General features: G+C 38.9%; 2 protein-coding genes across 2 annotated transcripts in view; both read left to right on the plus strand.

Annotated features, from left to right (window-relative positions):
- Positions 1–20931, plus strand: part of LOC125716086 (citron Rho-interacting kinase-like) — a 49098-nt gene extending 28167 nt beyond the window's left edge. Inside the window, exons 14-16 of the mRNA XM_048988322.1 lie at positions 6921–7054; positions 7290–7383; positions 18803–20931. Of these exons, the coding sequence (XP_048844279.1) occupies positions 6921–7054; positions 7290–7383; positions 18803–19016 (442 nt within the window). The 3' untranslated portion in view covers positions 19017–20931. The remainder of the gene's footprint in view (positions 1–6920; positions 7055–7289; positions 7384–18802) is intronic.
- Positions 20932–23627: 2696 nt separating this feature from the next.
- On the plus strand, positions 23628–27651 carry si:dkey-283b1.7 (brorin). The gene is made up of 3 exons (XM_048986960.1): positions 23628–24347; positions 25363–25492; positions 25902–27651. The coding sequence occupies exons 1-3, from the start codon at positions 23997–23999 to the stop codon at positions 26111–26113; spliced, it is 693 nt and encodes a 230-aa protein (XP_048842917.1). The 5' UTR covers positions 23628–23996; the 3' UTR covers positions 26114–27651.

A 27651-nucleotide genomic window follows, 5' to 3' on the forward strand; every position in this document is an offset into this window, starting at 1 on the left:
TACACATTTAATCCTGCATTGAACTCTATTCAGTTCCTCTGAATCCTGGGGAACTTAGTCAATCGACTAAGGAAGTGAATTTTCATTTTATCGATACCTGTGCACTTCATTGTGCTCCCTGGATCGAGGAATACATATGATTTTGGGACCAGTCTGTTTCTTTCTCATTAATGAGATAACTCAAAAAGTATCTCACGGATCTTTATCCAACTATGCAGACACATTATGTGTGAACTGGTGAAATTGTAAGACAAATCTCCAAAATAGAAGCAGAAGGATAGTTTTAGATGCCTGATCTTGTAACTCTTTTAGGTCAAAAATTATTTGCTGGATTGTTTCCAAACTTTGAGGTCACACTGCATGTGTGAAGATCTGGCCTTTCTGAAATTTTTTTGACAGTTAAATGGAGTTTGCGGGTGTAGAGTCAAAAACAATGTAGGTAACGCTCACATTTTATTTCAGAAGAAAATCAAAATGGGATCTGCATGGATCTGTATGTGTGTGTGTTTGTTTGACATTACATAGTGATTATGTAGTTATACCATTGGTGTGTGTGTTACATTTCTTACTGTTATGTCATACAAAAAAATGGGAAAAACATATTTCAAATACTATTAATTTCATTATAAATAAAGATTTCATGCCCTGTGATGGGTTGGTACCCCATCTTGGGTTGGTCTCTGACTTGAACTGTAGCCTCAATGACCGATAAACCGGACCTCTATGACCCTGGTTGAGATTAGCAGTTGCAGAAAATAGATGGATGGATAAAGATTTCATCCCATGACTTTGATGAGGATAAACAGAAGTGAAAGAGAAATATTATCATACTAAAAGGATGTCTTATTTTTTATAATTTTTATTTATTTGCCATAAATGTTTATTTAGCTGCAACATTCTTTAATCTCGTGTCTTGGGTATCTATTTCCCCAATATTCCTTAACTGTAAAATAAAGTTCTATGTTAGAGATGGCACTCGATACCCAGTATTGATATCAGGCTGATTTTGGCAACAAAATGCTGGCGGCGTATGTAACCAATTCAATTTTCCATCAGCAATCGATCTATTTTTCTAGCCTGAAAAATCCCGGAAATGTTTATAGCCTTAGTGTGACATACTGCAAACAGAAGCGAGGGATGCATGGTGGCTAGTTGATCAGCAGCACAGATCAAAGCTGTCATGTCAGTGAAAAAATGCTGAAGAAATGTAAGTAAGGCTGCTGCTGATTTTTCTTAAGTCTGTCCACAGTAAAATTTATACACACTAAATGCGTTCAGACTTGTAGGCTTTCTATCCATCCATTTTCCAAACCACCTATCCTTCTGGGTCGCAGGGGATCCAGAGCCCATCCCAGAAGTATGGGTATGAGGCAGGGAACAACCCAGGGTAGGGGGCCAGCCCATCACAGGGCACACTTACACACACGAGCAGTATGTCTTTGGGGGGAAACCGGAGTACCCGGAGAAAACCCCACGACGACATTGGGAGAACATGCAAACTCCACACACATGTAACCCAGATTGAGACTCAAACCCGGGTCCCAGAGGTGTGAGGCAACAGTGCTAACCACTGCACCACCATTCCACCCTGTGTACTTCCTAAAATTTTGTTAATTAATACTTTAATGGCTTTACCTGTGCTCCATTATGACTATTGTACTGGAGATTTATGGGTAATATTTGACTATAAGTGGGTAGCTGGGGTTTACAGTGGGATATACAGATATACAATGATATTTTTACATTTGATTTCTTTATTATATTTGACTCCGCTCTGCTTTTATTTTTTAATTTTGCGTCGAAACTTCCCTCCTTCCATTTTTGTATAGAGAACATGTAAGTTGCATCATTTATGTGAATAATATGTGTTTTTAGTGCAAAACTATTTTATGTAAAATTCTTTTCGGCAAATACAATTCTATTTTATTCCATTTTAAGCTGTTTTACAACATGCATTTTTAAAAACAGGTTAAATAAAAAATATACTTTGATTATACTTGAAAAAATTTCTTATAAAGGTAGCGAATGATGCTAAAAGAATAACCTAGTTCTCAACAGTTTGCATTTCTTTCTTTTCTTTTTAAAGACAAGTTTATACAGCAGTGATCAAAATTAGAAAATGACATTTTGATTTACAAAGTTACTGTTTATCCAGTTTGCAGCTCTCCATGCATTGAAGATTTTTATAATATTTTCTCAGTGAAAACTCTCTAAGATCATGAAATGAAAGTATGAAGCTCCTCAGTGTAAACAGATCCTAGAAATGTGCTGTTCTTTATGGGAGTTTTCACATGTTTTCTTGACCCAGTAACATCTGTGGATTATTGTATCGTTATCCAATAGTAATATTTGCAAATGGATGGGCGATCTGGACTGCTTTGTGACTCAGACACTTGAGTCAGTAACTCTCAATTAATTTTCCTTACAAAGCTCAAAAATATATGTTTAATTTCTACCTAGATACAGTTGAAAAGTAGACTGATCAAGGGTCCTGGGGTGTTTTTTTATGTTTACTACAAGTTTGACAGTTTGTTGAGATTTTTGTTTTATCCTGCAGGCGTGAATTAATTTGCGTCAACAAGTGTTAACGCGTTAACACTGACAGCACTAGTTAACTTGGGACTTTAAATGGGACTGAGTTATATGGTCAGATGAGAGGAAAATAGAACTTTTTGGCAACAAACATCAATGATGGGTTTGGTGCAGACAGAAAGACAGCCATACAGAAAAGCACTTTGTATAAAAATGTTGTGGTGTGTCACGTCCGCTGGGCACAGAGCAGCGACACAGGAGCAGGAGTCGGGTGAACACAGGGTTTATTTCGGGATAATACACTCAGGAACAAACAACAACATCACAACGTTAATGACCTGACTAACGTAAGGCACACAGGACTTAAATACACCAGACTAATTAACACAACTAGAAACAGCTGAAAACACTGGGATTCCACTCAAGGCAAATGAGGGGGCGTGGCACACTGGAGGATTGGAACGATCAGGGCATGACAGTGTGGTGGATCTTTGATTTTGTGTGGCTGTTTTTCTTCCAAAGGAACTGCGCAACTTGTTAGGACACATGGTACATGTCAAATACCAGCAGATATTAAATGAGCACCTACTGTAATAGGTTTTGCCATGGCCATCACAGTCCCCTGACCTAAACCCCATAGACGATCTGTGGGATGAGTCCATAAGCATCAGTCTCTGAATCTGAAGGACATGGAGAGATTCTGTTTGGAGGAATCGTCTCATATCCCATGACATGTGTTTACCAACCTAATCAAATATTATAGGAGAAGATTCAGAGCTGTTATATTACAAAAAAGAGGCTGCATGAGATATTCAGTGAAGGGGTACCAGTAATTTTAGCACACAAATACATGTTTTGTGATAAGAGTTTAATGTTTCTTTCAAATATTTCAATAAAAAGTCAGATTGTTGTGAGTATTTTGAATGAAAGATCATGAGGATAAACAATAAAGACATTTCTTCACATCATGTTTTTCCCAATTTTACTTCTGGGTGCCAGTAATTCTGAAGGCACTGTACCTGTAATTGTAAAAATAGCAAATATAGGATTATTTAATTTCAAATGGTTTAACATTTTTTAAAACTGTACTAGCTATGTTGGAAAAAAATCATGGCATTTAATTATATTAATTAATAGTTGTACTGATAATCAGAGGTACAGACCTTCAGAACCATACAGAATTTTTATACACAACATAGAAAGAAATCCAATCATTCATTTTCTGATCACTTGTCCATTATTGTGTTGCAGAGTTAGAACCTGCTTGTCCATTGACTACAGCAGCTTTAATTTTTTAATTTAAATTTTTTAATTCCCTAAAAATCTAAAATTGCTAAACATGTTACAGCATGTATGTGTGTAGCCACTATTTCACTTGATGAAAACATCCATCTATCCATCCATCCATCCACAGGACACACACACCATTCTTAAGCAAAATACAGAGAACTTAATGGCATTGCAGCTGCTCAGTGGGTTTTACCGTAGCCTCACATACCAAGTGTTGTGCATTCATCACTTGCCCTGGGTCTTTTGTGCGTTTCTCCAGGCAAACTCCTATTTCCTTTGTTTAAGAACACAGGGGCTCTATTTCCCACCTGTGCAAAGCGCGATGCTGGTTTTGCTAGTTCCACACCAGCGCACTGCTCATTTTCATGCCATGCGTGCATGTCATCAAAATAATAAATGATTTTGCGCCCACTTTTAACTTGTAGGATTGCCGTTTTTTTAATGAGGCGTGGCGTGCTGGTATTGCAAGGCAGCAAAATGACATTGCATTTTTGACCAACAAAAGCTAGTTCTCAAGTCAGTGTATATTCATATTGTTAGAAGGTATTTAAGCTGCGTGTTATAGAAACGTGTGGGTGCACAACACTTCTTACGCGGACAGGCTACACCTTGCTGAAAATGTGTTTCAAATTTAAGCAATAATGTACGAGAAGGAGTGCGGCTGTGATTCGGTTAGTTCCCGTAATGTTAGCAAAAGTGGGACGGGCTATCGCTCCAAACCGCATACCTGGAAAATTCAGGTAATACAGTTTTGTTTAGTATCGCCAGTGCCAGCAGTGAAACAACTAGCCAGGCTATTAGCGGAATAACTTTGCATTGTAAATTTAAACCATGCCACAGGTCTAATGAATAAAATATTGTGACTTTTAAGGAGTGTAGAGATCATGAGGCGGAGAGCAAGGTTCAGATTTTAGCAGTCTCTTGTGCGATCTTTAAAAGGACTGTCGTGTTTTACCTTAATAAAGGACGGATTCATAACGCTGCCTCCAGGATTTCTTTCAACTTTATTCTCCACCATACAGCAACAACCCCAAACAACTCTCTCCTGCCCCGTAGTGTCTTGACTGTCTCAGGAGTAATACCACAGGTTACATGACATCTCCTCTTTCTAGGCCTCTTTTTCCCATTAATTAAATCCTGCCATAACAGTAATCCACAACATTCTTGGCAGAACTATTACACTGTAATGAAACAGCTTAAATCTTTACCATGTACTGTACATACTTATTGTTTGTATGTTCGCAGTGGGCTCAGAAATACATGAAGACTAATTTTCAGACAATTTAATTCACTGATGAATGCTGCGCTACACTGGATAGTCCAGGTGATTGGTGGATGGCCACCATGTCCCAACAAGGCTGCGATGTCAGTAAGGAGGTGTCTGAGTGATGCTTTGGGCTGGAATAATTGGGAGTGAGATGGTAGGCCCCTTTAGGGTGTCTGAAGGTGTCAAAATGACCTCTGCAAAATATGTGGGGTTTCTAACTGACTATTTTCTGTTATGGTATAAATTTGGTTTCGGAAAAATACCTATGCAAAGCAAATGTATGATGGATGTTTTGAAGCTGTTATGCATAATAATTTGGAACACCGTATTTTGAGTAGTTCGCAAAAAAAAACTCTTGTCATCATTGATAGTTTTGTTCAATAAAATCCAGATTATTATATAACCTAATATAATTGTTGACGATTACATAAAAATTGTCGCTGTCAATGACAATGACTATTAATAAAAATGAACAAAAACAGCATATGCATAATAATTTGGAATGCAGTGTAGTGCTTTACCAGGTGTGTGTGAAATAGTGTAGCTCTAGCCCATAGACCTAAGATGAAACCTAGGGGAAAGGCGATGGAAGTGATCTAGGATGGAGCTTGTTAATGGAGTCGAGGTAAACACAGTTCTGTGAGTTATATTAACGTATACAGTGCGACACAGTGTAAGGATAGGGTGAAGGGGCTCTGGACTGGATTGCCCTGGAGGACTTCATCTTGTTTTGGTTGTGTTTAAATTCTTAAAAATTGTTTTGTTTTTTTTTGGACGGAGGACTCCCCAGCTGACGGCACCCTACAGATTGGAGGTTTGATAAAGGGACATTGTTCGCTGTGGTTATGTGTTTTGGTGCTGTTTGCAGTTAAATTTAAAGTTGGTAATTTTGCTTAATTTTGGACTTGGACGACACTAAGCTACTGTAAGTGGGAATGGTTTGTTACAGGAGGGGACTTATTTAAGTAGCTGAGGGCGTTAATTCTCCAGCCCAGTGGGAATTTTCGTTTGCTTATTTAATTTTTCTTTCTTTTGAGTAATAAACCTAGCCATTATTTACTGGTTTTCGTATATCACTCTTGCAGTGAAGTTATTCTTCAGATTAAGGTTTCGAGGTATCCTCTCTCAGCCTCTGCTTGTGGCTGTTGCAGCTTGGGGAGGGGTGAGGTAAGTTACATTAATAGTAAAAGAGAGGGGTGGGATACTCCCGCGCCCACACTCTAAACCGTAAGGTCATCACCGTGGCGTACAAATCCTGAAGCCAAGCTACCTGGTTCATACAGTACAGGCAGGGGGGGCCTGAGGAGAATTGACTTGGGGGCCAAGGACCCAGCTCCCTTCATTCCCAGTTATCCAGAGAAGAGTTGTGTACTCCTACAATGCGGATGTAGGTCCCATCCGCTACACACAGTGGGTGCCCCATGCCCTCTATTTCGTGGGATATTCTTCAGGCTTCCAGACCCCCAATTCATGCATGTATGTGAAAACTATGACAAAACACACTCGCAGTCTTCACGGTAAAAGGTTCACAGAAACATAGAAACAATATTATTAAATGAGATGGAATAATAGAATAAGGAGTTTCTGTCTGTGCATATGTTGTGTCTATGTGTCTCTATGTATTTCATGGGCAAACATACAGTTTTTGTAGTAGATGGAACCGTTTAAAGAAGTAATATGAATACACTAAATTAAATATTGAACTACAGCATAACTTTCACAGAGCAATGTTGTAACTTCAATCACATTGACCTCCTAAGCATGTCATATTGTATTTGTATGGGACTTCTTCATTCCTTAATTTTCTTATTAATTATGTCCCCTCTGGAAGGACTCATGGATGCAATGACCAAGCCAAGAATTTAAACCCAGAACCAAGACACAAGGAGGTACACACCTCAAAGAACAATGTGAGAAGAACTCCTGGAGTGCTACAGAAACAGAAGAGTCTAATCATCTTTACAGGTACGGATGTAAAAACTTTATGCATCCACCTATTTTCCATTAAATGCTTATTTAAAGCAGGATCTGCAGCTAGACAGGGGTCTTATGCATAGATATACGAACGTCAAAAAGAAAATACATGTGATTCCAGGCACTACTCAGATGTTCAAGATGTTGTTACTGCTGTTTAGTCTAGTGAAATGTTATGTCTCTAATATGTTTGTATGAGAATGCCACTTTCTCTACACACAACCAGAGAACACTGAAAGGAAAATGGCTACGGTGAAGACACAAGAAATATTGCATGGCAATGTTGTACGGGAGAGTGCTGAGGCACATGGCACTGTGGAGTGAGTACAAGAAACAGATTTGATACGTGTTTGTTTATTCAACACCAGTTAGGCTTGTTTGTATCACAGGAGTATTTCCTAGAATCCATTTTAAAAATGTATTTAGCTTGCCAAATGTAGTATAATATATGGTATATACAGTACTGTGCAAAAGTCTTAGGCAGTCAAAAGAAACATTTAAAGCAATTTATTGGCGTAGTAAGTGCACTTTTGCTCAAAACAGAAAAACAATTTAGCATTAGAACATAAGCAAATTAAGAGTAACACGGTAAAGGTTCAAGAATCTCTTCTGTTCTCCAAAAGGTTGCTGATATTTAGTTGGATGGCTAGATAATTACTGCTTCAGTTTCCAAACCTTTCTTCAAGGGCACCACAGCCATTGTATGGATTTATTAAATTTAATCTCATTTAATTAATTATTTTAATTAGCTGAAAAAGTCAATGAGATATTGATTAGCACAGGACGTGTGCTAGTGGTCAAGTCAAAAAATCCACAGGTCCCAGTTTTGAACATTGTGGTTGGTGTGTGGAACGTCTTCCTCTGCTGTCGGGGGTGCTTTGTAAACTCCACATTTCAGTGGCGGCACTCTCTGAGGTACGCAGAATGAGGAGTGCCTGGATCTCTGTAGGTGTGTACACCTATTTTTGGTCTGGTCGCTATTAGGGATGAACCGATCCGATACTTATATCAGATATCTGTCCAATAATGGCTTAAATAGGTGGATCGGATATTGGTAGCATTGGGCTGATCTATGGGACCAAACTATTTGATTAAATTATGAAGTTTATCTGTATTTGTACACGTGCGGAAGCTACGTCACGCGCGCGCAAACTCCGTTATGCATCAGCCGCGCGCAGTTAAACCGTCACGCTTTGTTAAGAGAAGTACAAGAACAGCTAACGGTATGGAGGGAGCTAACAACAAACTGTCATATGTGTGGAAGTATTTCACGCTTGCTACGCCAACAAGTTCCGTAGCTGTTTGCGATATCTGCAAAGCTATTGTTTCGCGGGGAGGCAGCAGCACTGCAAAGTATAACATGACCAACTTAATAAAGCACCTCCAGAAGCGTCACTCCACAGAGTGTGAGGAGCTGTACTAACAAAAACAGAGGTTTCGTACAAATTTATGACACTTAGTCGGTGCTTTGAAATATTACGTAGTTTATTATTGAGCTTAAGGGAACAACCGCTTTAATGGTAAGTCTTTTGACTCTGAGATCAAGCTGTTTCTGATGAGTTTCCATGCAGTTTGTAAGGAACTTGCAAACTTGGGTGTGACTGCTGACTCTAATGTGATATGGGAGACCTTCCATGACAAGACCCTGAAGGTCGCTGAGGATTGGGTTGGTGTTACTGATGTTCCCAGAAGGAGGTGCTTCATCTCGCAGATATTATTCCTGGATATTATCGAGAGGAGTCACAGCACATGACTTGGTGGCAACTCCAGTCTGTACCAGAAATTGTGGAGGACTGCTGTGAGGGCTCTGAGGACAGATACACCACTCCCTCGCAGTGTATATGCTGGGTGCACTTGTGTTGTATCGTGCGCCTGTTGAAGCGGTTGATTGGAATTATTTGGAAGTATATTTGAGTGTTTGCGTGCCAGTACGGTTACTTGGGTGGTTGTTGTAACATTTTTTTTTGGTCGGCGTGAGTGCTTGTCTGTTTATTAACAGCGCAAGTGTTACCGACAGCTGTGGGTATCGTGTGAGCGGCATTTATGTCTGCGTACCTTTGCTACAAACACTGACTGGGGTAATATTATCTAATATCGGTAACGTTAACTCGGAAATGGACAGTTGCTCCTGAGCTTTGCTCAGTAGCCAGTCGGGGCCTGGAGGATATTTTCCACTTTTTTTCCCACTCCAGCAGTAGCCTGCTTTGAGAGGGTTTCTTGTGGTTTTTCAGCCTTCCAAGAGCAATTACCTTTTAATTTAGTTAAGCATGATTCAGTAGGAAGTTATTATCGGGTAAGTAATTGTTAATTTGGTTATTTTAAAAGTTTAATTTCTAAGGTTGTTATCTCTGACCCTATCGGATACTTTAAAAGTTTAAAAGTACTAAAAAAACTGCTTTTCACACTCTTGGCATTCTCTCAATGAGCTTCAAGAGGTAGTCACCTGAAATGGTTTTTCAACAGTCTTGAAGGAGTTCCCAGAGGTGTTTAGCAAGTGTGCAAAGCAGTAATCAGAGCAAAGGGTGGTTATTTTGAAGAAACTAGAATATAAAACATGTTTTCATTTGTCACCTTTTTTGTTAAGTACATAACTCCACATGTGTTCATTCATAGTTTTGATGCCTTCAGTGAGAATCTACCAATGGTCATGAAAATAAAGACAACACATTGAATGATTAGGTGTGTCCAAACTTTTGGCGTGTACTGTATGTACAACGGGATCTGATACCTGGGCTGGGCTGATACCTGGCAGATGAAATTTAACAGATAAATGTAAGGTATTCCATACAGGGAGCAGAAATATAAAGTAAAGATTTTATGGGATCCACTGAAATAAGGTAGCTGATAATGAGAAAGACCTCGGTGTGTATGTTGATGCTTCCATGTCCCACTCTCGCCAGTGTGGGGAAGCAATAAAAAAGGCCAATAGGATGTTGGGTTACATCTTTAGATGTGTGGAGTTTAAGATAAGGGAGGTGATGCTACATTTATGCAATTCCTTGGTAAGACCCCACCTAGAATATTGTGTGCAGGTTTGCTCACCATACCTTAAGAAGGACATTGCTGCCTTGGAAAAGGTTCAACGTAGGGCTACGAGAATGATTCCTGGTCTTAGAGGATTGTCTTATGAGGAGAGGTTAGCAGAATCTGTTTAGCCTCGCGCAAAGGAGACTAAGGGGGGACAAGATCCAGGTATATACTGTAAGATTTTAACAGGTCTCGATGCTGTTCAGCCAAATGGCTACTTTAATATCAGTTTAAGTCGTGGCCATAAGTGGAAATTAGCGAATTTTAAAACGAATTTCAGGAAGCATTACACAGCGTGTAGTTAGAGTATGGAATAGTCTTCCTGCTAGTATAGTGCAACTAAAACCCTGGGTTCCTTTAAATCAGAGCTAGATAAGATTTTAACAACTCTGATCTATTAAAGTTCTCCACAAACGAGCTTGATGGGTCGAATGGCCTCCTCTCGTTTGTAAATTTCTTATGTTCTTAAGTCTTTAGAGTCCTGGTGTTCCCTGTTTTGCTGTATGGCTGTGAAACATGGACGCTATCCAGTGAGCTGAGACGAAGACTGGGCTCCTTCGGTACTATGTCTCTTTGGAGAATAGCTAGAGGAGTTCCAAATGAGGCACATTCCCTGCATTGTGAGGGACTGTCGGTTACGGCAGTACATCCATGTAGTGCGTTTCCCTGAGGGTGATCCAGCTCCCTGGATCCTCATTGCTAAAGACCTGAACAGCTGGACCAGGCCAAGAGGACTCCCATGTTACAGTTGGTTGCGGCAGATGGATGGCCATTTCCGGAGGGTGGGACTGAAATGTGTGTCTGCCTGCGGGATCACCAGCTAAGGTCTCATATGGGGGTGCGGCACCGCACTGCATTAGTGCATGGTCCCCACCCTGACACTGTATTGGTTGCAATTGCGGTTGGTGGTCTTTCAAACAGGGGAAGCACATTTTTATAATCTCTGTACTCTGCTCTGAGAAGCTGAACTTCCCTCTTTGCTAGCTAGTTGGCTGGCTATCGGCCCATGTCGCACAACCTAGCTTGAAATAAATGAGCAGATTTTACTGACCTACTGATGAAGAAACCTCACTAACGAAAGAAGAAGCAATATTTGTAAGATACATGTACAAATGAGGATCCATTCATCCATCCATTTTCTGAAACTGCTTAATCCCAACTGGGGTCACCAGAGCCTATCCCGGGAACAATGGGCGCAGGTGGGAACCAACCCTAGGCGGTCACCAACACACCACAGGACACACACACTTGCATAAGTACAGGGCCAATTTAGATTCACCAATCAATTTATCTTGCATGCTTTTGGACCACGGGAGAAAACCAGAGTCCCCAGTGAAAACCTACATGAACACAGGGAGAGCGTATGAACACCACACAGAAAGGACCCAGTACCAAACCCAGAACTTTCTTTCTGTGAGGCAGCAGCGTTAACCACTGCGCCACCATGCCACTCTAACGAGGGTAAAAGGTTATTTGAATATCCATCAAAATCATAGACACATTCATTCCACGTGTTGTAAAGTGTTTATAATCCACTACATTTTTGGACTTTTCTTTCTGTGTTGTTTTACAACCGGACGCACACAGGTGCTTTTATTTTGACAGCGGCTCTGGGTTTGTCACGTTGGCGCACTTTCTTCCATCCTCTTTCTTGCTAACGGACGGGAGAGGTGAGCAGCGTTTCAGTGCTCTCTTTAGAGAAATAGTTTTACGAATGGATAAAATGTAATAATAATAATAATGTAATAATAGTCATAATATGTAATAATAATGTAATAATAGTCAACATATACTTGAAACATAAGCATCACTTAGGGGCTGAATTATCATGGTTGTGGGTTATTTTGATATATATATATATATATATATCAAAGTATATTTGATCAAAGGGGATTTTGCTGGCAGTTTGCCTGTCTAGCTCAAGTACTGACATGCTGTAGCCATGTACTGCAACTGAGCACCAATAGCTTTGCTTAAAGGACATTTTCCTTGGTTTGCTAGGAATTATTGTGTCGTATATTTGTGTAATATTTCGATATTTGTGTTATATATTTTCTATATGTAACACAGTACGATGTTTCATTCGCGCATTTTATGTATTTGGTCTAAATACGCATACGTGCGGCGCTTTCTTGCTAACGGACGGGAGAAGACTTGTGTGGAGCCGAGTACCTGGGGTGCATGTGTGTTTCGTTTATGTTTGAACAGGAAGGCAGAGTGTAAGCCGAAGTCCTGTAATAAAGGAAGGCCCGCTGTAAAAGAATTTGGTATCTTTATTAAAAATAACACAACACAGAGGGGAACACAACGCAGAGGTGAACACAACACATTGCTCGCAAAGCACCAACCGGTCACACCACCCCCAAATGAAAATCAAAAAAGTGAAAAGACCTCACCTGCTGAAAATCCACATGGGATTGAACTTGAAATGCTCTGATGCAGAAGTAAAATTTCAAAACGGTGGGGGAACCACATAACTACCTACAAAGATGGCAGCCTAGAAAAGAGACTCCGGTCAACCGTGCACAAATCTTCTTCTATTCCCCAGAAAATCGTTAGGAATCCGGATTTCCGATGTTTTTACCCAAGCTTACAGGAAGACCATTCACAGCATGAAAAAGCCCCCAACACCGAAACACGCAGACACCAGTAAGATGGCCGACAGGAAATATACTAACAGAGCAAAAGTCGCTCCATTCCGAGTTTGGACTAAAACTGAATGCTATCAATAACCATCTTGGAGATATAACCAATGCTACTGTATAACAGCACTAGAGGGCAAAATGGCTGAAGTTAAACAGGATGTGTGAGGACATAGTAAACGCATTGAAGAAGCTGAGAACCGAGTGCCTGTGGCAGAGGCAGAACTTGAGATGCTGCAAGTCGAATTGACCTCCACTGTAAAATGGCTGACATACCTGGAGATGAAGACTGATGGCGTGGAAAACCGAAGCAGGAGAAAGCTTGTGTATGTTTGGTCTCCGAGAAGGTGCCGAGGGTACTCAACCGCTGTTTATCCGGGAAATGTTAACGAAGTGGCTGGGGCTCAGCGTGAATCAGACCCTGTTACTGGAAAGGGTGCATCGCACCTTGGCACAGTGTGATGACTACAGTCATACAGTAAGACCTTAAATTCTCGCATCCTTTAGTTCATTACTTGTATGCTTTTTTTTAATTAAACAGCTTTATTTACAGTAATTTAATTTTCTTAGTTGATGTTTTGCCTTTTGTGTTAGGTGTAGTGTACATATATTGATATTGTAGGGTTGTGTGCAGTGATTGTTTAATCTTTTGGTTTGTAGTTACTTTGGTTGTGGGGGTTGGTCTTCAATTTAGCATGAAGGTGTGGCTGAGGGTGGAGGTGTATCAAAGGACAACCCCTGGAGTAGGATTGAACCATGTGCTGCCATGGCAAGAGGGGGGAGTTGGGGTTTAGCTGTGTTTAGCTTTGTTTAGTTATATGTAGTGCTTATTTGGTTTACCCCTTTTGTGTGTTAATTGGTTTGGCCAAACCACTATATATGTTCCCTCATCTTTCCTTATAAAAATGTCAGTTTATTTCAGTAATATAATTATTTATTTCTAACAAAATAATTGCATTGTAATATTATGTTATGTTTGTTTTTTGTTGACCTCTTTTATGGGTCCAGTTATTAAGGTTTTGAGTTTTGTTATTGTTTGTGATTTGGGGGTCAATAAAGTCCTATTTTTTAAATTAGGCTCCTGTGTTTGTTGCCTTACTGCTTGGTCCCTTACACACCGACAAGGCTGAACCAACTCAGGATAGAGAGACTGTTTATCATCTTTCAGTGCAGAAGAATATCCTACATGATGGAGCCAAACTCGCTTTTGTGAAGGATTTCTCAGCGCAAACGACACAGAGGCACCGGGAGTTCAATACAGCCAGAAAGTTGCTGACTGAGATGGGAATATTCCGAGGATTTCTACAAGTTGAGAGTGATTCATGAAGGGAAGATGCTTCTCTTTTCTTCACCGTGGAATTCAACCTAAAAGAGAAACTCACGCACAGCGCCTGATGATGAGTGACATCGGTAAGACGGCTATACATGGACAATGCAACTTTTATAAACAACCCGGCGTACTTTTAGTTTTTTCCTTTACTGTCTTTAAACCGAATTTTCATATATCTGCATTAATGTTATCATTATTCATAATGAACAGTGCGAACTGGGTGTGGTCTTGCTATGCTGCCCCCCTTGCATTTTGAGTTGGAAATGATATTATGAATGTCATCAGGATAAAGCCTTTAGCCAATTTCTTTATTAAAATTCCTTTAGTTTACAAAGAATGATAAAGTTGTTCAGACAGGTATGTGTGTGGGGGTATATTTTAATTTTAATTCTAGTTTTTTTTTTTTTGACCTTTAACATATGAATATGTGTTTACAAATGCATTTCTTTTGAATATCCAAGGGAAATAATTACGTTAACATGTTGTGCACGGTTGGTGACCGGTTAAGATTCAAGTTCAAGACTCATGTTGTCATGACTTGCTGCGGACATATCGAGCAGGGAAGCACGGGAGTCCATAGGTACTGGGGAAAGCTCGGGTTTATTAGGGAAAAACAGCACATGCAGGAAGAACGTCAGTGACACGACTCCGGAAACATATTCAAACACGGACTGAAATACACAGGACTTAATGGAAATAACAAGAGACAGCTGGGATTTCACACGAGGTTAAAGAGGGGGCGTGGCACACAGAAGGATCGGATGAGCAGAGCGTTACACATGTGGTCTAACTGCTCCTTATTTAAATGTATCTGTGTATCTGTACCCCTTAGTTTCTTTAGTGAAACTTTGGAACACGGGGAACAATGTTCAGGTTTAAAGCACTTCAGTTGGGGAAGTGCTTGGGATTATGTGAGGGAAGATATCCCCAATAGAGCTCTTAACAGTGTCCTTACCTATTTGGTTTAACTACATCTTATTCATAAAATTAAAATAGCAATATGTCTAAAGTCAGAGAGACAGAGAGAGTGAGCCAAATTAAAACAGGTTTTAAGCAGAATCAAAACTTAGGTCCCAAAATTTCCTCGCAGGAGATACATTTAAGAGCAGAGGAAACTGATATATTACAAAAGAGATGGCCAGGTCAGGTTTTGTATGCTCCATACAGTAATTATGCCAGAGGTGTGCTCATACTCAGACATCTGTACCGGTCCAAATTGTTAAAGTTATTTGTGACCATCCATCCATCCATTTTCCAAACCGCTTATCCTACTGGGTTGCGTGTGTTGTGTGTTAACCAGCGTGAATGCGTTCAGCGGCTATAGAGACTGTAATGGTGCTGTGTGCTGAATGAGGCGAAAAACCGCACTGTTGGTGATAGTGAGAATGAGCATTTAATTTTTAATCTCGATTAGTATCTGAGAATCGATTTTTGACAACCCCAATGTCTCATTATTTTCAACTCCAACTGTATCTTCCGTTTCTGATCTTTCATGGTACATTTTTAGCGGTGCAGCGGTGAAAAAGGTCACTCCTTATACAGTTTCCAGCTGCACCACTTTCCGAACGTTGTTTAGGCTATTTAAACCGGTATTGCGATAAGAAAAATTGATATCATAACAATAATAAAGAACAGTTTTCACTATGAACCGCTATAGCGCCCAGCACTAATCCATGGATGAAGCTGCACAAAGGTTAATGTGGCTAAAACAGTCCTATTATGATCAAGGAGAAAAATGTGGTAAATTATTGTCTTGGCAAATTAGAAACAGACAGTCGGACAGGGCAATCAACAGCATCACAACACCTGCAGGTGATGTGACCTCAGAACCAAGTGATCAATAACACATTTAGGGATTTTTGTAAGTCGTTGTATGCATCTGAGTGTTCAAATGATTTCACATTTTTTTTTAAATCAGTTGAAGTTCCAGACTTTGTCAAAAAAGGAACAACAGGAATTGGATTGCGGTTTAAAAACGGAGGAATTAGCACAGGCCATGCAAAGCACGCAGAGTGGGAAAGCACCAGGGCCAGACGGCTTTCCTATTGAATTTTAGAAGAGATTTGGGGAGAAACTTCTTGTCCCATTATTGGCTATGTATGAGGAATCCTATACAAAAGGAATACTCCCTCCATCTTTAAGACTTGTAATAATAACCCTAATTCTGAAACTGAAAAAAAAACACCAAGACCTTGGCCAGAAGGCTAGAGTCATATCTTCTGAATCTTGTGAGTAATGATCAAAAAAGGGTTTGTTAGAAATAGATAAGGGTTTCATAATATTCAACATGTTCTGAACATATTGTATGAAAAATATAGTGCTGGAGATACAGCTGTAATATCCTTAGACATATGCCAGGCCTCTGATTGGATCGAGTGGGGCTTCCTTTTCAGTGTGTTCCCACAGTATGGAATTGATGGGAATTTTTTGAGATGGATAAAGCTCTTGTACTCAAGCACAACTGCCAAAATATTGACCAATAATAATGTCTCTAAACCATTTACTCTCCAACGATCAACTTGACCAGGGTGCCCATTGTCGCCTTCACTATTTGTGTTGGCTGTTGAGTCCTTGGCTATGGCCAAGGCATCACAGGTATAACTGTCAGTGGTTATGAACATTACATAGCGTTGTATGTGGATGACATCATTCTTTTTTTAAACAAACTAAAAAGATAGTATTCCTCAATTAATGAATTTAAATGAAACCTTTGGAAACATATCGGGGTATAAAATAAACATTTCCAAATTGGCATTAATGTTTTTGAATGAAAATGAGAGATTGCAGCCTATTGTAGATACGGCATTTGCAACTGCAGAAGAAGGTTTTATATATTTAGGGATTAAAATCAGTCCAGATGTGAAATTAGTTTCTTTAAATTATGACCCATAGGTATTGGAGGTATTTTCTGCAAAAAATAAAATGTATTTTCATTTTATCATTTTCAATCTCCACTTAGCCATTTAGTTTTGAAAGTCTATGTGCAAAAATCCTGCAAAAATTTAAATTAAAATGAAAAGCACCATTTTGCATTTTAATTTTCCACTCATGTACGAGTCAGATGTGAAAAATTAAAAAGTAAAATTAAATTAATTTTTTGTCTTTTCATGGAGAGACTAACATATATTGTGAAAAAGAAAGATGAGAACTTTGCTCATTTATGGAACCCCTACATGCGTTTTTGGAAACTCATGATTTCTAATTGTGATTAATCTGAAAAGTTATGTAAGGTTTGCACTGCTGTGATCGCGTTTACCTTTTTGTGTACCTTTTTAATTCACTTATTATTTTTATTCATCTCATTTTATTTATTTTTTATTTGGCTGGATAGGGGGAGGGTGTGTGTTCAATTTGTTGGGATATTCATGTTTAAAGTCGATAAGAAAATTTTAATAAATATATCCATCCATTTTCCAAACCACTTATCCTAGTGGGTCACGGGGGGTCCGGAGCCTATCCCAGAATCAATTGGCATGAGGCAGGTAACAACCCAGGATGGGGGGCCAGCCCATCGCAGGGCATACTCACACACCATTCACTCACTCATGCGCACCTACGGGCAATTTAGCAACTCCAATTAGCCTCAGCATGTTTTTGGACTGTGGGGGGAAACCGGAGTACCTGGAGGAAACCCCACGACGACACGGGGAGAATATTGCAAACTCCACACACATGTGACCCAGGTGGAGACTTGAACCCGGGTCCCAGAGGCGTGAGGCAACAGTGCTAACCACTGCACCACCATGCCGCCCTTAATAAATATACGTTTAAGAAAAAAAAAAAACACTGTTCGCTGCCCCGATTACTCCCAGAGACACTGAGTTTCCCTGGAAATGGCCTTATGAAGCATTTGTCCAATAAACGTCTAGCTTTGCTGCACTGAAAACAGAAGTGCCACTGAAGTCCAGTGAAGTTGCACTTTGTTGGGTTTCATTGGATTCCCCTGCCTCAAGAATGTAATGTATGACAAAAAATAAATAAAATCACAGTAAACAACCTCCAAGAAATTATTGCTGATTCTGAATGAACTAGCCATAAAGTTCAGTACGTTTTAGCATACTCTTTGTAATAGCAATGTAAATACAACAGTATGTATTTGACTAAATTTTGATATGACATTTTTGAGGAGACTGAATTCCATTGTAGTCTTAGGGCAGTTGCCACTGTTTGGTTGGTTACTGCAAATACAGGGGTGATTTTTGCAGAATTTTTCAAATGGCTAGGCTATCACACTTTGACAGGCAAAATAATATAGTCTTATCCCAACAAGAAAATAATTTAAGCATAATTTTTTCCCGTCTAAGACTTTTGCACAATGCAGTGAAGCAAACTATGTTGACAATCTAGGAATAACAGTGCATGTCAAAGACTGGGATGTAATAGACTGTAAGGTAACATCTAGCACTTGTAGTTGACATGTTGAATTTGGAAGAAATTGGCAGTGCTAAAGATCTGAGTGACACTGACTAGGACAAAATCTTTGTGGCCAGATGACTCCAAAATGGCATGGTTGACTGGGTGTTGGGTGGGCATGACTCGGAGATGTGAATGAAGGGTTAAGATCTGAATGTTGATTGGTGCTACTAGCACTTCACATCACTAAGTCTTCACTGTGTGTGTGTGTGTGTGTTTAAAAACACTGGGAGAAGTTAAAAGACATTAATGAGATGATAAATCACTGCATTCTATGCTCAGCATCAGTTTCTTGTTTCTCCATCTGTCTGTTGCTCCTTCCTGCAGGACAAAGAAGATAGATGTTGTCATAAAGCAGTGGGAGGGGTCCTTCTTCCAAGGGAACCCAAAACTGCGCAAAAAATCAGTCTCACTTCGCTTTGACCTGCATATGGCGGCAGCTGACGAAGGCTGTGGTCAGACGCAGCTTGACGAGCTGCCTGATGTGGAAGTGCGACTAGTGATGAAGAGATCCCGCAGCATCCCATCCATCACACCGTGACAAGAGAGCCTGATGATGTGCTGTGCCAAAGATGAGCATCACACTGAAATCACACATAAACAGTATTTAATTCTCACACCTTCAACCCAATCAGGGAGTATAATATGGTTTTAATGCAAGTTCACAACCATTCATTTTTGTGACGCTTATTCACTTGTAAGCCTAAGACTAACCCTTTTTTTATTTCTCAGTTACTATGACAATGTTACTGTGCTCAGAAAACTCCCTTGATGTAAGAAAGAATCTTAAAATTCTGTACATTACATAAAGACACCATATGAGAAATAACAAAGGGTGTGACTTATATTCTAATCCTTTATGGTTTTATTTACTGCAAGCTGTTGAATAAAAGGGTTGATGTGGACAGACCAGTGAAAGGCATTTAGTTGATTTGTGATCTGCACATATAATTCATGCAATGTGCGCTGTACAATGGAAATTTATATACTTATTGTAATTTACATATTTATTCTAATGCCAGTCATGGTGTAGTTAATGATTTCTGTATTGCAATTTGACCTGACACAAGAATGATTAATTTCTAACTAGGGATACAGTCTTTATATATTATGAGTCCTATATAAATATTGTTATTTAAAATGAGTAATGGTAAGTAAAATGATCCTTTTCTCTGACACCAAAGATGAAAAAAAACATTGAGAGTGATGACATAAAAGCTAATATCCATTTAATTTGGGTTCCTGTAATGTTTAAGTCTCTTCGGAAAATGTTATTCTCTATGCATTTCTTAATATGCTAGGATTGTGCTTGTTAGTAGAGTATTTGAACTTGAACATTTAGTGATTAAAAAGGAAAGGCAAAAGCCCTGCTTTTAATCCAAAGAAAAAAATGTTTCAATAAAAAGAAATGAAAAAAAAATGTGTTTGCTAATACTATTTTTAATATTTGAAATTGATAAATTCCAGAGTGATTGAATACTTGTAGCCTTACACTTCCAGGGTTGTGAGAACGATTCCTGTCCTGGTTTCAGTGTGTGGAGTTTTCCTTTGTTTATTTCGATCTCTTACTTAAGAGTGTACATTTAGGAGATCTGGTACCTCTTAATGATGTAATTTCAAGAAGTTAGTGTTCTTTGACACTGTGCAAGGTTGTGGATTGGAATCCTGCACCCTGCAGGGTGATCACATCCCCACTTGGCCCTAGAGCATAAGCTTTTGAGAGGCTGGCTGATTCTGTTCTCTGACCCCAACTTTCATCACTTGTATGTCACTTAGGACTCGTCATGAGACAGAAATGGCTGGCACTGACTCATGAATGTGAATTTTTTTTAATACAGTGGAATCCACTTATACTGTAGTGATCGCATCTGTCTGGGTGAAGTTGATCAGTATAAGCAGATGATCATTATAACTTTTTTCCTTTTTCTTTACGTCTCAGGCAGAGTACCATCTAATTGACATTCGTGTATTTATTACATGAATATAAGGTAATAGAACGGACTGTGTCACTATTTTATTCACTCTTTAAAAATAGTAAAAACAGTACAGCTGTTTCAAAAGCTTTTCAAATGTATAAACTAAATTACTGAACTATGTATAATTCAAGTATGCTGTAATACTGTAGCGCTGGCGGCATCTGCACGTCTCGGCATGCCTCGTGAACGCGTGTATATAGTCATGTATATGTCTTATATATAGCCCGTTTTTATTTTTAGTGTAGGTACCTGTACTACTTGTGCTGTGTATTCGGTTGTCGCGTGTGCCTTTAACTTTGGTTGTACTCAATTCTTGCCTGATCCTAACGTGTCTTAACCATCGTGAAATTGCCCGTCGTGTGTGTGCCTTACCGTCCTTAGTATAACTTCCCGTGTTTCCCTAACATTCATGGTTTTCGTGTTATTGTTGCTTGTTGTGTGGTCCCTTTAAGGAGGAACATAAAGAACTTCTTTGTGTCAGTCCGCCTCTTGTTGTTTTCATTCGCCGCTGCTGCGATTCCTCGGTCTGCTCTGTGCTTCAACACAGTACAGTTACCGCAAGGCAAAATAGGCTTATCAAAGTAGAGTAAAGAAATAATAATAATTAGCATAGGTAAATTTTTTTCCCGTATATTGACATGTACAAAAATACTCAAAATGAACACCCTATGCGGATTGCTTGATTACTAAAATCGAATTGTTTAAACAGTATTTGTATAGGAATGATTCTGTTCCGAGCTTTTTGATCCATTTAAGTGGTTGATCACTGTAACTGTGATCAGTATAAGCGGGTTCCACTATATATCACATTCCATCAAATGTTGATCAGCTGTTTCGAATGCAGTGACATATGGGGCTGAGAAGGGGTTAAGGTTGTCATGTTGGAATTAGAGTTTTCCCAGTAGAAATGAATGGAGAGTCCCCACAAAGATATAATTATAAACCTGTGTGTGTGGCGGTGGGGAATTAAGTTATATTACATTGTTATTAAGATTAAAATCACTTGTTTGCCAATATTCTGTTTGTGGACAAGGAATTGGTATTTTATAGATGAATGAGCCAAGAGTTAAAAAAATATATATTGCAAAGTTATGTTGATGGTGTCTTCGACAGATCTGTTTGATCTGTAAGCAAACTGTAGAAGGTTTGGGTGATTTTCTCAAAGAACTACATAACTACAGAGGTTAGAGAGGCGGAAGTCATTCAGCAAGTGATTTTCTGTTTTCCTATTCAATTGGAATGATGATTGAGGATTTAAAGCAGGTAGGTATGTACTATACACTGGCTCAGGCTCCAATTAAAGAGGCCAGCAAAAATGGAGTGAAATGTTGTTCAGAAATTGCCACAGATCCATAAACCTGGCCTGGTATCTTTTTGTGCAAAGGACCAATACCAGTCTGAATCCATTCTCTGGATTTGAAATAGATAAGGGCCATACTTGGGTTAGCTGTATACTGAATATTACCATATCTGCCCCGTATTTACACCATCCATTACAGACAGGGGTAGAAAGTTCAGGTCCAGAGAGTACAAATTCAGACCTATCAGATACTCTGGACTGGTATTTGGTGCATATGCACAGACAACAGTGAGAGTCATCCTCAGACTCAAAGTTGAAGAGAGGCAATCTTTTTCTTCACCCCAACACACTGGCACCAAACTGGGGGGCTATAAGTAAACCCACACCTGCCCGCCATCTCTCATCATGTGCAACTCCAGAATGGAATATTGTCCAGCCCCTCCCCAAGAGTTACAGAACCCAAGCTGTGTTGAGGTGAGCCTGACTATATCTAGTATCTCCTGCACCAACTCAGGATTCTCCACCAGATAGGTTACATTCCATGCGTCAAGAGTCAGTTTTGGTAGCCGACGATCGGCCCCTACTTTTTATTGCCACCCAATCTACATTGTGATCAACCCCAGAGGAGGACGAACACAGGATACTCCTTAGGACTATACCCGGCCAAGCCCCATGGGTGGAAGTCTGGCCACTGGGCGCTCGCCTTCGAGCTCCCGCCACAGTCCTGGCTCCAGGGAGAGGCTTTGATCTCCCAGTCCAGGCGGGGTAACATAACCCTTATTGGCAACCATTATGGGGATCAAATTAAACCATACTTAGTTTGACTGCTCCCCTAGGACCAATTTACCACAAGAGACCATTTTGTATTAGGTGACTGGAGACCATTCTCCCAGTACTGGGCATTTTCACAAGCCGGTCTACGTCATTTACTTTAAGACAACGTAAGTCATGTAGACAGTGAGTGTCAAATAAAGCCATGTACTGTATATCTGTTTATTGTTGTTGATTGGTATATAAATACCAGAAGTTTATCTGCCAGTACACAAAGACCCAGAAAACAAGCGTGTATAGAGGCCATACTAATACAAAAGAATTCTGAAGTGTAGTATAAACAATATCCTGACCTAGAACATTTCGTTGTCCAAGTGAACCAGTAGAACTGACTGCTAGTAAAACTGAATCCTCTGTAGATCTGCTGCGGTGGTACACAAAGTGAAGGGTCTTTTCTGAGAGCAAGACGATGAAAACAGTGGATAGAAATGTCCTAGCTGGTTCTCTGACATATTGTCTGTATTTGGAGATTAGTTGTTGTCGTTCAAATTATTACATATTTAGATATTATTATATATTTAGATTAGGTTACTTTTTACAAGGTTAATCCATAAATCGCTGTTTTATCATGGTGGAAGTACCTGGGTGCCTCTATGATCATAGGAGCTATGTACACTCAGTTTCCAGTTTATTAGGAACACTAGACTAAAACTAATGCAGTCTAATACAATAGACCTGCATTAAATTTTCGTAAATGTGATCATATTCAGTATTGCTATAAACTAATTTAGGGAGCTGTTAATTCAACTGTGTGTTTGTTTCGGAGGCTGTGTGCATGTGCATGCTGTGAACAGACTATCTATATTTGGGTTACAGAAAAAAGGTAATAGTTTCTGATAATGAAAAGGCCATTCCAGAATTTAAAGGCAGATCATTTCAGACCTTTAATAAGGTCTGCAATTTCCTATGTTAAAATAACTTAAAATCGAAAAATTAATTTGCATAAATTAATATATCATAGCATAAATCATGCAAAAGGGGGTGCTGTTGTAATTGTGGTTATTTTATTTATACATTTTTTGTAACATTTCGTTTCAAGCTCTTAATTTGCCAAAATCAAATTTTGAAAGAGGTAAACGTGAAAGCCGAAAATTTCCTTGCATCCATCTCAGTGTCATTAGTTGTGCTGCTGTGCCAGTGTCCATCAGAGAGATATTGAGTAGTTTATTGTGCCTCCCAGCACGGAACCTTTAGTTTGACCTAGTGGAAAACAAATTTTGTCTTACCTGACATTCTTGCTAATAGTAATTTTATTCAGTACATTACATTCATGCAATTCAGATTTCTGACGGAGAATTTCACTTTTTATCCTTCGCTGGAAGAAAGAAAAAATGCTCAGCTGGTTGCCGATGCATGTAGTCATTATAGAAATGCAATAAGCGTCAGATAGACTGATCGTGGGATTGAAGCGACGATGAGCTCTTACGCCTTACGCTCCCTTTTCGTATTCGCCTCTCTGACTCTAAGTTTGGCAGCAGAATATTCCAAGAGCGAAATCGACTACGATTTTGGCGACTACCGGGGAAAGTGGTGCCTGGATGACCACGGCTTTGTCTACAGTATAGGAGAAGTCTATTTCCCCGGTCACACTGCCTGCCCCTGCACTTGCACCGAAGATGGTCCCATCTGCGTAAAACCCAGTTGTCCGCGGATTCATCCGAAATGCACGCGTATTACCTACAAGTCGTGCTGCCCGGTATGCGAAGCTATTAGCCGAGTCTGTATCCATAAGGGAAAAACCTACAGAGTCCTTGAGGAATTCATGGTAAGATACAAAGTGAAACGTATTTTAATGTCGAATAACTTGAAAAAAGTAGTACATACAGTAAAAGGATATTGGAACTGGAGTTGAACTACTAATCTTTTCGATACTTTGAATATTTGAATGTATTTTATCTAATTATAGAAAAAAAAAAATTTAACTTGTCACATCTGTTTGAGCCCTCCCCACCTCATGGTCCCCAAAATTGGCGCCAGAGCCGTCAACTGTAACATTCTCAACTATATATATATATATATATATATATATATATATATATATATATATATATATATATATATATATATATATATATATATATATAATCATTTATATGTGTTACAAAATTTTCTACATGATGATTATTCTTGCTTCATTACTGTTTTTGTTTTAATATTGTTTTTTTAAGCAGCAACCTTAATTATTGGGCTAAGCGGTGAGTTATGATTGACTGAAATGATTAGAAATAGATATAGGAAAAATCGTGATAGTTTGTAAATTAATCTTAATCAAGTTCAAACAAATAGGAGCCGAAATGTGTAAAAAGTACATCGTAGGAGCAAATATGTTAGCTTAATTCTGGAATAATATTGTAATATTTAATCTCTGGTAATAATGTCATGGTGCAACATTACCTTGCTAACGTAATTTACGAAAATATTTATAATTATACTATAGTTAGTTCCAACCAAGAAATCTCATTAGACAAGAGACGTTTTGTGAGTGCGGTTATCTGAGTTGATTGCACTCGGACTTTTCACAACGGCTGCAACACTGCAAATATTTTTAAACGTTTCAAAACAGAATGGTCTACAGCACATCCCTTTGACTTCAGGTTCACATTCCAGTACAATTGGAAACTGTGCTATTGCATATTGTTTTATAAATAGTAGCAGTACGTCATTACATTCTGCTCACTTGAACAGCATGTGCCAGCTATATATAAACAAACAAACTAAATAAATAAATAAATACCATATTGCTTCTCTACCCACGGCGTTGTGTTGCCTGTTTTGTCCAGTTGTCCCCATGTGAGAGGTGCCGATGCGGCGCTAATAGGGAGGTGTATTGCACTGTGGCCGAGTGTCCTGGTCTGCATTGTGTCAACCCCATATACGAGCCCCACCAGTGCTGTCCTGTGTGCAAAAACGGCAAGTACTCACATCTCTTCAAAGGTTCACAACCACACGATTATTTAATCGACCTTTAAACATATTGAATTGCATTCACACATATTATTTGCTGAGCAAACATGCAGAACAAGCGCACATAAAAATTGCTCATATTATCTGCAGTGGTGCACTCTGATATTAACAATAATGCGGATGAATCAGTAATAAGCCTCTAGTAAATAGATCTTTGCGTTTAAATTAAGTTTAAATTATTGTCTCACAATTTCAAACTCTCACCTACTCCATTGTATCTATAGATATATTAAATGAAACTACAGATGTATTTAATTATATAAGGAGTACCATGAAATACTTATCATATGGTGAAACGTTTACCCAGAAATGCATACAAAGTACTGTCTAAAAATGACTGTTTTCCCCATTACAGGACCAAACTGCTTCGTTGGAAACATAGTGATCCCAGCTGGTGTGAGGGTGGAGATAGACGAACGCAATGTATGTTTCTGCTCGTACAAGGAAGGCACGTGGGAGACACACCACCAGGCTACCTGTGAGGTCCAGGAGACCAAAAATGAACGAGATGAAACCTTCGAGCAGATGGATCGGCAGCTCATACCCAAGCTCGAGACCATTCCATAAGGCAGACAAGGGTTGGCAGTTGAGGAGCGTCGTTCCCTCAAGTGCAGCTACATCCCTGCCACATCAGTATGAGTGGAATAAAACAAGCTACTTTAGTTTTCTATTTCTACACCCCTTTATGGTTTAGAAAAATACTAGCCCCCCTGTGTATAATTCCAGTTTTTGCTGCCCCAGACACACATGTTCCAGTTTCCCCATCTCTTCCAACTCCTTATATCTATGATTAGAACAGATAGGAACACAGCAGGGTCTGGCTGAGTTACTGTAAGTCCTTCTGTTCTGTCCAGAAGCTTAGTAAAACATGAGGGTTTTGCTCTTGGATCTCAGCCTCTTCATTTCTATGGATAAATATACAGAGAAAATATCAGCTTTATCCTTTTTTTACTGATGACATAATATCCATACAGTATATTTCAGTTTCAGTCTGCTGTATTGTGCATTTCTACACTAATTTCTTGCTCAAATCCATTTTCCTTGTTGTTGTATTCTTACCTCCACAGTATTCTTACCTACAAAAGTTCTACCAATATCTGGAAATAATTTTTAATTAATTAAAAATGAAGCACAAAATGATATTTTTAAAGAAAAAAAATCTGATATTATAATGTTAAAAATGCCTTTCCTGCCTATGCAATGTTACTGGCTGTGAAATATCTTGCAACAGTGAGATGTTAAATATGTATATTTTCTATGGCATACATGTAAGTGTCACCATGTTGCTGTCCTGGACAAATATGAAATTTGGACTGATGAATACATTTGTAGGTGTTTGTCTGTAAAACGAATGTATATGCTAATGTTTAAATTATTTGCATGTGCATTATTCAATTTTGTGAGATAAGTGACACAACATTTCTAAATGGTTTGTTGAGTGCAAGGTTAACCTTACCTGAATTTAATCTTTCCAGTTTGGATTGCAGTCTACCAACTTATTAATTATTTTAAATGTTAATGGTTTAAAGTTTAAACTTATTACATCTGTATTTGGAATGTTAATATACTACATTTATAGTAGAGGTCATACGATTATGTAAAACAATTATTGCTAGTTGAAAAAGAGGCTGTTTCATTTGCACATATGTTAGCAGGGTAACACTAAATCTAATACGCCATTATACTTATGAGGCTTGCTTTGTTTTCATCATTAACATTGTTTTCCAAACAATACAGTATCTCAGCATTTAAATTACGGAATCAATGCAAAATACATAGTTTGTCACTGGTGTTCACATAATGAGGCATGCATTTTGTCAATTTGTTCAATTTATAGTTCAAGTATGATATTCTTAATAAAGACAATAGTTCATCAAAAATAAGAAACATCTTGTCATAACTGCACTATAATACCAGTGACACACCATGTAACAGCAGTGGCAGAATTTTATTTCATTTTATTTTACAAAATGGAAAAATAAACAGATAAAAGATTAACAACTTCTAATTTCCATATTAAATAGCCTTTTCTTTTTCTGATCATTCTTTACATTAACATTAGTCACTGGTTTCAAAGATATGGTGTAACACGCGTGACTGTAATA

Source organism: Brienomyrus brachyistius, chromosome 20 (genome assembly GCF_023856365.1).
Source record: "Brienomyrus brachyistius isolate T26 chromosome 20, BBRACH_0.4, whole genome shotgun sequence".
Lineage (NCBI taxonomy): Eukaryota > Metazoa > Chordata > Actinopteri > Osteoglossiformes > Mormyridae > Brienomyrus > Brienomyrus brachyistius.

Bases quoted from the DNA above. Each gene is read 5' to 3' on its own strand.
- si:dkey-283b1.7 (XM_048986960.1), top strand. From the start codon at position 23,997: ATGAGCTCTTACGCCTTACGCTCCCTTTTCGTATTCGCCTCTCTGACT. The intron at 24,348-25,362 runs GTAAGATACAAA...TGTTTTGTCCAG, and splicing joins GAGTCCTTGAGGAATTCATG to TTGTCCCCATGTGAGAGGTG. The intron at 25,493-25,901 runs GCAAGTACTCAC...TCCCCATTACAG, and splicing joins CTGTCCTGTGTGCAAAAACG to GACCAAACTGCTTCGTTGGA.